Raw genomic sequence first — 9957 nt, forward strand, 5'->3', positions numbered from 1 at the left:
GGTCCGAGCTCGACCCACCGCGTCTATCCTGCAGGTATTAGACGAATTTTCTTAAACATCTTCCGGATGTTAGGAGTGACACAAGACACAATGCCTAGAACCGAAGCCAAAGTACCGATGGTGGAAGACAAGTGGGACAAAGAGTACCTCATCATAAAATGGAACTCAACGAAGCCGATGATGTACAGCTTGTTCACCACCATTGCAAAATGGGATTGACATATTTTCTATGCAATCTTAATGTTTTGGAATGCTGAATTTTCACATGTGTTACATTATAAATGAGGCCAGGATTGTTTTTAGGAGCCGTGGCAACGCACGGGCATTCAACTAGTGAAAATATGTTTCGTTAGATCTATCTAAGGATACTTATGTTGGGTTCACCCAGCGGTCCCCTTCGCTCTCTTCTTCCCCACCTAACCAGGGCGACCAGAGAGGTTATAAGTCTTCCAGCGCTGGTTCCGGTCGCTTCTTCGCCCCAAGGGCCTCGTGCTCGTCGGTGGTGGAGAAGTTGCCAGATCCGGCGTCCGGACCTGTATAGCAGTAGGCTAGGTTTAGTCTTAGGTGCTTCGGTTTGCCCCCTAAAAGTCTCTGCTCCGGTGGCGGTGATGGTGGGGGTCAATAAGGGGCCTCCAGAACGGCGGAGATGGGGTGGTTTCTGCCGGCGTCCTGCAAGGATTTAGTTTGGCTGTCCGGGCGGAGTTGTCGTGGTGGCAGCGGCGGCTCGGCTTTGGTCTTTTGTTCTCCTCTCTCCGCTCCCTCTTTGTCGGTGTCTTATCCATCTCCGGCGATGGGTGAGAGGGGATTTGTGTAGGAGGGTTCCGGTCGGCATTGTGCAGTTCAGCTGCGGCGTCGCCGGCGCTTCGAGCTGGATTTCTGTGCAGGAGCAAGGTCCGTGGCGCGAAGGAGGCGGATCTGGTGGCTACTCTCGATGGCGTCGACGGGTTTGGCCAACTCCAGGGCCGGAGCTGCTTGGGGGAGATCCCCGGTCGACGCTCCCCATGGTCAGAAAAACTCCGTCGGTGGCGGAGTTGTACATCGACTCGTAAAGACGGGCCACGCGGTGTCTTCTCCTCGGGGAGGAGCCGCGGCCATGGTGTCGCTGGAGCTTGAGGACCTCCAGGGGCCTATCTGTAAATTTTCTTTTTCTTGAGGTCCTTCTTGCTTTTGATGTTGGACAGTTGTCCCGTCTCAAAGTTTCGAGCTGAGTTTTTAATATAATACGTTGGCTCTCTCTCTCAAAAAAAGTCGATACTTATGTTGTATTTTACATGTTAATGATTTTTGATAAAAACTTAATCAAATGTGACATAGTTTGATTTTAAAAAAAAACTATGAACCTTAGTATGTACTACTCCGTATTAAATTTGGATGGGTCCCTGTGTGTTGTGTTGTGTTGTATTGTACCGGCGAGACATGCACGGACAAAAATCAATGCCAACTCATCAATACATTTCCCCCACATTAATCAGCATTATCTCGTACACTACTACTCCACCAGTACAACTCCAGCTGTACACTTTCTGTAGGCACTCATCGTCAATCACAGTGCCAGATCGGAGTTCGGACGAGAGAAAAAAAATGGCGCCCTGCCGTCCGTCCCCACCGACCAGCCTCACCCGCCCCACCACACCGTGCCCCTCACGTGACGTGCCCAGTTTGAACCATCCCCAACGGCTCTCTCTTCCCCGTCCACCCGCGGAGCTCTCGACCGTTGCAACGCAACGCTCCTCCGAAAGAAAGCAAAATAACTCGCCTGTATTTTACTACTCCGCCGCTCCCGATCGTACTCACCACTGTGTCATCGCAGCAACTGATCCCGACGCAGCAGCTCGATCTGCCATCCCGCCGGACTCCGAAGGAGGGAGACTGGATCGATGGCGGCGTTCACGGAGGAGGAGAGGGCGGTGGACGACGCGCTGGGATACCCCAAGGCCTACGCCAGGCTCTGCCGCGCCGGCGCCGGCGGGGCGCTCGGCCTCCCCTACGCCCACGGCCCGCCGCACGCATTCCTCCCCTACGTCCTCCAGCCCCACGAGGTACGCACCGCTCGAATCTGGTCGATCCCCCACCCATGGCGCCATGGTCTGACTCCGATCGAATCCGTGTCGCTGCGCAGGCGCTGCGGGCCAAGGACCTAAACGAGACGTTCCCGGTGCTGGACCCGGAGGCCGCGCCCACGGCCAACCCGCGCGGCTTCGCCACCCTCCTCTGGAAGCAGCTCGACCACCTCGGCAACGCCGGCTTCGACCCGGCGCTCTTCCGGGTCGACGCCTACGGCAACGTCCTCTACCTCCACGCCGACGCCGCGTCGCCGCTCGCGTGGGACGTCGCCCACTGGTTCCCCTGCGCCAGTAAGAAGACCACTGCTTTCGTTTCTCCCTCCCGGGATTTATGGTTCTGAACTCCTGAATCTCTGTCCGCAGGAGGAGGGCGCACGGTCCCGAGCAACCTGCGGATCGTGCAGCTCCAGGTGTCCAGGAAGAGGCACAACAAGCTCGAGTTCCTCGTCCCCTGGTGGGATCTGCAGCTCGGCATCTCCGTCAACCACTTCCTCTCCATATTCGCCTCCAAGAACGCCGACTTCAGGAACAGAGCCTTCGCGTTCCTGTTCGCGGACGGCGCCGGCGAGGAGCTGAGCGCGGTGCAGGCGGTGGAGGGGCACGCCTTCCCGCACCACTTCTCCGCGATGAAGAACAAGGTCGGCCTGGCGCCCGCCGCCATCGTTTCCGCCAGGGGCTCCTCCGACAGTTCCGTGCTCAAATCACTCGACGCCAACAGGCCGGTCAGGTCCAGTTACCCCTTGATAGGTACTACGCGACTCCAGAGAACTCCATGCATTTCGTTGCTTCTGTTGCGTCTGATCGAGCACTAACTGAGTCTTCTTGCTGCAGCTGCAAAGAAATTCTCGGGCGAAAAGGACGACAACACGGCGCCGCACGGCCACGGGGCGAAAGAGAACAACAACCCAGACGTCGACGGCTACATCAGCAACCCGTACCTGTCCATCGCCATGGCCAGGGACTCGCTGAGGCAGCGCGAGGAGTCCAAGAAGAAGCAAGCGGAGCTCACCGAATTGGAGGACGAGGTGACGGAGATGCAGCAGAAGACTGAGGAGGACAGGGTGGCCATCCAGGACCTGGAGGCGCAGCTCATCAAGAGGCGTCGGCGGGTCGAGAAGTGCCGCCGCTTGGCGGATGCCCAGTCCAACTACAAGGCAGTGCTGGAGAAGATGATCAGAGACGCCATGCACCAGTAAGGAACCAAGAACCAATATCTGATCGTTGCTTTTAAAAGCCTTCGTTTGGGAAATTCTTAATTGTGGTGCGAAATGCAGGAGTGTTGTGTACAAAGAACAGCTTAGGCTGAACCAGGCTGCAACTAGTACTCTGATGGCAAGACTGGAGGCCCAGAGGGCAATGTGTGACTCGTCTGAAACCGAGCTCCGCAAGAAGTACCAGCACAAGGATGATCTGGAGAGGCAGGTGAAGCCTTTCATTGATCAAGCGAGGAAGAGGTACCGGGTCGATGATGAAATTCCAGAGGAAGAACAATATGAGAGTGTAAGGTACTTGCCAGAAAGAAGATTCAGGAGCAGCCCTCTCAAACAGGAGCTGAGAGTTTTTCTAGAGCAGGATCAGAGGAATTCAGATGCATATGTTTCCCTGGAGGAAGATGAAATTGGAGTGGAATCTTCAGCAATGGGTTATGTCAACAATGAACCTTCCAAGGTGATTAACTTCCCAAGGAGGTCCATCACCACTGAAGAGAATAACACATGTTACGTTGAAAGAGGAAGAGCGTCAGTGAGGGAGAAGCTAGAACAATCTGCTATCAGAGAACGGCATCGAAGCAGGGGAAGGGAAAGAAAGGAAACCATGGCATCAAGGGCGGTTGGTGGTGGTACACCAATCAGGTCAAGAGATAATAGGGGCAAGGCAGCCATGCTTGAGTCCGAGACTGAAAAATCTTATGCAAGCCAGACAGTCTCATTGCCAAGGGCCTCCTCGGTTCCACCAAGTCCTCCATACAGAGCGAGCGGCACATATGGAATGCCAAGGTATCCCATAGAGCAGTCACTACCCTTGCAAAAGAATCACTCGCTTCATCCTCAACGTCTTGGCAGATCAGAAGTCAATGAAAACATGAACCACAGTGGTAAAGGCAATGTGGATAAGTGGCTTCATATGCTCATGGAGGACCAGCAAGAAGGAAATGAAGTGTACCATTCTTCGGAAGAACACGGTGGTAGCGAGGAGGATGCTTCGGATGAGCAGCAAGTGCAAAGCAGAATCAATGACGACGACGAGAGCTGCAGGAATGAGATCACTGAATGTTCTGAAGAAATCGTCGATGCTTGTGGCGGCAAGACAGCTACTCACCATGGCACTCCAAGATACAGGAACTGCAGGGATGGGATCACTGAATGTTCTGAAGAAATCGTCGACGTCGGTGCCGAGACCGCTTCTCACCATGGCACACCAAGATGCAGGAATAGCTTTGAAACTAGTAAGGAGGAGAAAGTGGAAAAGAAGATTTGGTTCCCTAGATCCGACAGCGGTAGGGGATTTCGGTCTCTGCCTTCCTCGCCTTCAAAGATCCTTGGAATGAGAAGAGGTGTGGAGAAACACAAGGTGGCCGGTGGCGATGACAACAGATATGGGTATGAGGATTCGGTGTCCACCAGCAGCAACAAGTTCCTCAGCAAATGCAGGCAGGCTCTCAAGAAAGCAGTACACAAATGAGGCAATCTCACCCTGTTTATTCTTTTCAACATGTGTTTACATTTGTGTGAACTACCATTATTTGTTCATGTAGTTGAATAAGTTAGTTAGCGAGGCATAGAAGACAGAATTCTGTCTGAGGCCCAATCTGTAAAATGCGAAACATTTGCGGTTACAGATCACCCTTGTGTGATCAGAATATGTGTGTTCATCTATTTGTTGATCTGTGAAAAAAAGATTGTATTCAGAAACCGCTTGCTTCTCTAGCTGAACAGGACAACAAATAAGTGATCCATAGCTCGCAAAGTTCTGCCTGTAACATGTGAAACTGGGCATTTGTATGATCACTTTGTATGATCAGATTGTAGTGTTTGTAACTGTTCTTTGATTTGAGAAACATTTGCGGCTAGTGATCACCCTTGTGTGATCAGACATCAGTGTGTCTGTGTGTGTGTATACAACTATTTGCCTATCTGTGAAAAAAATCATATTCGGAAATTATTTGCTTGCAGACTGCTGCTTGAGATTCTTCTGCCTGTAACATGTGAGACAATTTGTGGTTATTGATCACCCTCGTGTGATCAGATCGGAGCGACTAGAACTGTTCTTTGATTTGTGAAAAAATTCATAAAATCATCTTGTTCATGATATGACATAGCAGGAAATTTACTTTCATTTCAGTAACACCAACGCCAAGGAAGAATTGAAAGAGGAACCAAAGGAGAAGCAGAAACGAATAAACACCCCCTGTAAATTCAGCAGCGCCGACTTCAGATTACATCACGACATGGACTTGCGCCACTTTGGGGTCCGCCGGGTCGGCGTCGGCGTCGCCAGGCCGGCCCTGCCCTTCATCCCGCTCCCCGGCGTCCGCCGCTCCATGCCGCTCTCCGACTCCTCGATCCTCGCGACGTCCGCGCTCATGCCGCCGCCGCCGCCACCGAACCAGAACGTGGTCCACTTGAACCCACCGCCACCGCCGCCGCGCCTCCTCCTCTCCGAGCCCAGCCTCTCCACCTGCTCCTGCAGCGCGCTGCACTGCACCTGCAGCTCCAAGCTCGTCAGCACCGGCAACATGATAATGCATTAATGCTGCATCCAAGATTGAACTGTCGGAGTTTGGAAAATGTCCAATAACCTGGAGCCTGGCGACGTCCTCGCGCAGGCGGCGCATCTCCTGGTGCTGCGCCAGCACCTCGCGCTTCGAGGGGCACCGGCCGCTGCCCGAATGGGGGTCGAGCGCCGCCGCCTGGCTGAAGGACGCGCCCAGGTCGGCGAGGCGGTTGAGCTTGCCGTGCTCCGAGAAGAGCACCTGCATCACGGAGCGCACCGGCAGCCGGTCGTTCTGGACGGCGTGCGCCGCCGCCTCCGCTGACAGCTTCCGCGCGTCGATCAGCCTCCACAGCGACTTCCGCTCCTCTTTCCCGGCGCCTGGGTGTGCCTGTAGGGTGGTACGCCATCGATCGTAACCACGAGATCAGAAAATGAACATGCTGCACTCAAAGGATGAAAATGGACAATCTTTTTGTGATCTGGATTTTGCGTCCAGTAATATTCCACGAACACGCCAAACTTTCGGAATGAGCGTGGCTATCTGATTGTGCAATACCGCATGATTAATCTGGCGCGCGAATCTGTCCTCTGCATTCTGCAAACACAGCAGTGCCAAGATTTGGGACGACAGGGACAACACCGTGAAAAATGCAGAAGAACAATGGAGCAGATTTCCACTGCTGCACTTCAATCTGAAACCCGCTAGAGTTTCGATGCAAGCGCAGGCCCACGAAATCGAAAGATGAATCTTGTCTGCATGGCAGCTCGGCGAAAAGGCTGTGAAATCTACAAGCCTGCCTTGCTCGTGTCTGCAATATTCCTGAAACAGTTGCAGGCGCATATCTACAGATGAATCCACAGCAGTGTGGATGAGAACAAAATGCACCAGACTGCCAAATTCTATAATAGGTAATGTTTTGTTGTTTAGCAGTAGGAGCTCACGTGACCTCTCTCCTAAGATTTGTTCTTCACCAAATAAACGCACCATTGATTCTCTCCCAGAAGACTCAAAGTGATCGAACCAGTTTGGCATCACAACCAAACCATGCGAACAAGAATGTAACTACCGGTGTGGATTTCGTGAACATGGTATACCTAGACCCATTTTTTAAAATTCGAAAAAATGTCATTTCAAAGTTTTTTAAATTGAAATAGTTCACACATGTACATTTATCTTTGTACATACTCGTGTAAATTTCGAGGCAAAATATGACCCGTATGTGACCTACGCAAAAAAAAAGAGAAAATGGAATTTTGTACTTCTTTTAACAGTTAACTACAAACATTATAGTGAAATTGGGCATTTTGTTATTTTTGTCTAGGCCATATAAAATCATATTTTGCCTCGAAAAATTACACGATAATTATAAGATAGTATGTTCATGCAAAAAAATATTCTAAAACTTTGAAATAGCCTTTTTTTTTAGAAAATCCACTAAGTATTTCCGGTAAACTACTCCATATAAAAGGTAGTACTATCAAACAAAGTTCTAAAATAACATCGTGGCCAGGTAAAACAATTGTGCATAGTTGCTTGATACTTCCATTTCTAATTTTCCGGTGAATACCACTACGTCTACATGCAGTAAGTGTTGTATACTCCCTCTGATTCATATTAATTAATTTAATTTTATCTAGATTTGGATGTATCTAGTCAACAAACACGTCTAGATATATACGTATCTAGATAAGTTTGAGTCAATTTATTTGGATCGGAGGAAGTATATGAATACGAATATATGATTAGTAAATGGCACTGTAAAAAATAAAACTAGTGTATATATGTATGGTTGTAAGAGTATGACTAGTAAAAAAAATAAAACCAAGCACTTCACTGGCAAAGAAAGTACTACGTCTGTGAAAGTTATCTATGAATTATCTAAAGGGTGTGCCTATGTCTCAGTTGACTGAGATTTTCTTAAGTCTCAGTCAACTCAGAAAAGTGCAACTGCAGTTTAAAGAAAAGTGCAACTCGGTTCAGTTGCACATTTCCATCAGAAAAGTGCAATTGCACTTTCTTAACAGAAAAGTGCAACTCAAAGCACATTTTTGTAAGTGACTTAGACTTAAGAAAATCTCAGTTGACTGAGACATAGTAAAACCGATGTTATATTGTCATGCCATGACACGTCACCTAAATGTTTAGATGACATGCATGCTATTAGCTATGTTATTCATACCGTGGCTAATCTTACTTTAAAGTCTAACCATAGCCATTTTTCTGAAACTTGATTTACCAAGGCCGTAATAACAAATATCTTCATTTACTTAAGTTTTGTGGCACGTTCTACCTTTTCTAGCAGTGTGTTACTCTGTTGCAACTTTCATCACCCCACATTCTGTGGCTTGTTACCGTCTGCTGAGAAAAAAAATGTTATAAAGTTTGGTAACTAACCATATCACTGCTTTTATCTTTATACCGGCATAAATTAATACCCCTCCGTTTTAGAAAAATAAAATATTGAAGCATTTTCTTTGGTTCACCCACTTTAATTTTTATCTAGTCTATTTTAGTATGTAGTTTTACTTATTTTAAGTTATATGTAGTCTATTTTATAAGCATCTAAAATATCTTACATTTCTAAACGGAGAAAGTACTAGTGCCACGCCGGTGCACCGTTCCATGCAAAATGTAGTGGTCAAACACAAAAACAAATGTACTTGCCTCACAGGTTCTCACGTAGTCTTTGGCGATTGACCAAAAGTACAAACGGCATCGAGAAAGAAAACACTACCCGAAGATGAAAACAGAAACGGAATTAAGCAAGTGCGTGGCATGCACGGTCACCTTGAGGTAGGTGTCGACGGCGCGGTAGAGCGCGTCGTCGGCGGCGCGCGCGTGTGCGGGCACGGCGCGGGCGAGCTCCTCCAGCTCCACGGGCCGCAGCCCGGCCTCGAGCGCTGCTTCCGCCAGGTACGCGTCAACCAGCCTTGCCACCCTCGCGCTGGCGCCGCCGCCGGCGCCCTTCCCGCCCTCCTTGAGGAACCCGCGCACCAGCCGCAGCACCAGCGGCACGTCCAGCAGCGTCGCCGGCGCGTGCCCGGACGCCGGCACCATCACGGCCGCCAACGATGCCTGGTCCAGCCGCCGCGCCGCGCGGGCCTCCAGCTCCCGCAGCAGCGCCGCGTCCGCTCCCACCATGTTCCCCGCCCGGAGCAGCCTGAGCAGGAAGTCGCAGGTGATGCCGTCGTCGGCCGCGGCGTCCGGCGGCGGGAGCGCGGCCACGAGGGACTCCAGGAGGAGGCGCTTCTTGAGCCACGTCGCGGTGGGGCTCTCCGGCGGCAGCAGGAAGCGGCCGGAGGCCGACGAGGCCACCTCCGGGAGCCACTTGGCGGCGTAGTGGGACAGCACGCTGGCGAGCAGGTCCGGGCGGGGCTTGGACTTCACGGCCGCCACGGTGCGCGCGAAGCTCTCCACGTCGTTGACGCACGTGTCGTCGACGCCGGCGAGAGCCCACGGCTCCGCCGGTAGCGGCGCGGTGCCGCGAGCTCGAGGCGACGATATCCTTGGACTGTGGCTCTTCGACGACGACTTCATGGTTCCCCGCTAGCTCAGAGCTCGGCTACTTCAGGTTCATGGTGAGTGCATGGTACGTGCGTTGTGCGCCTGCACCGGTATATGGACCAAGGAGCAAGCGAGGCTGTGTATTGTGTGTGGGCGAGAGATGGTGACACAGCGAAGATATGTCGCACTGTCGCAGAAGTGGACGCCCATGATACACGGGAGAGTTTCCGAGTGAAATGCATGGTAGTGGTAGGTTGCAGTACTATGTACAGCTACCATCCATCGATGTCTGGACCAACAGGTTAACAGTACCATGTGTGTCATATTGTCCTAGTTCCACATGTACTACTACTACCTAGGTATGTATATGTTCGTCACTACATTTGTACAGTGTCACACATGCATAATTTAGCTTGCACGTTCCAATTTCTTAGTAACTCTTTTGGAGAGTTTTTCGTGTAATTTACACGACTGAATTTTTTTCTGAAACGGAATTTCCACAGAATGTGTTTTCGTTGTAATAAACGAAGGAAACAACTGGTCAGCACAATGGTAAAATAGATTAAAACTACTTAGAAAAAGTGGGATTAAGATAGTTCACCGGGATGCAATAGACAACCTCTAGTCATTGTTATCAAGGTCGGGAATGGTGAAAAAAAAGCAAAATTTTGGACT

At 50.7% G+C, this 9957-nt stretch overlaps 2 protein-coding genes across 2 annotated transcripts; one reads left to right on the forward strand and one right to left on the reverse strand.

The window, feature by feature from the left end:
• The first annotated feature begins 1877 nt into the window (after positions 1 to 1877).
• LOC124664021 lies at positions 1878 to 4745 on the forward strand. The gene is made up of 5 exons (XM_047201633.1): positions 1878 to 2039; positions 2120 to 2354; positions 2427 to 2853; positions 2992 to 3255; positions 3338 to 4745. The coding sequence occupies exons 1-5, from the start codon at positions 1878 to 1880 to the stop codon at positions 4743 to 4745; spliced, it is 2496 nt and encodes an 831-aa protein (XP_047057589.1).
• A 709-nt stretch (positions 4746 to 5454) lies between these two features.
• LOC124660225 (coleoptile phototropism protein 1-like) lies at positions 5455 to 9436 on the reverse strand. Its single transcript, XM_047198020.1, has 3 exons — positions 8566 to 9436; positions 5863 to 6165; positions 5455 to 5768 (listed from the first exon to the last, which is right to left on the reverse strand). The coding sequence occupies exons 1-3, from the start codon at positions 9313 to 9315 to the stop codon at positions 5505 to 5507; spliced, it is 1317 nt and encodes a 438-aa protein (XP_047053976.1). The 5' UTR covers positions 9316 to 9436; the 3' UTR covers positions 5455 to 5504.
• Positions 9437 to 9957: the final 521 nt, after the last annotated feature.

Source organism: Lolium rigidum, chromosome 6, assembly GCF_022539505.1.
Source record: "Lolium rigidum isolate FL_2022 chromosome 6, APGP_CSIRO_Lrig_0.1, whole genome shotgun sequence".
Classification (NCBI taxonomy): Eukaryota; Viridiplantae; Streptophyta; class Magnoliopsida; order Poales; family Poaceae; genus Lolium; species Lolium rigidum.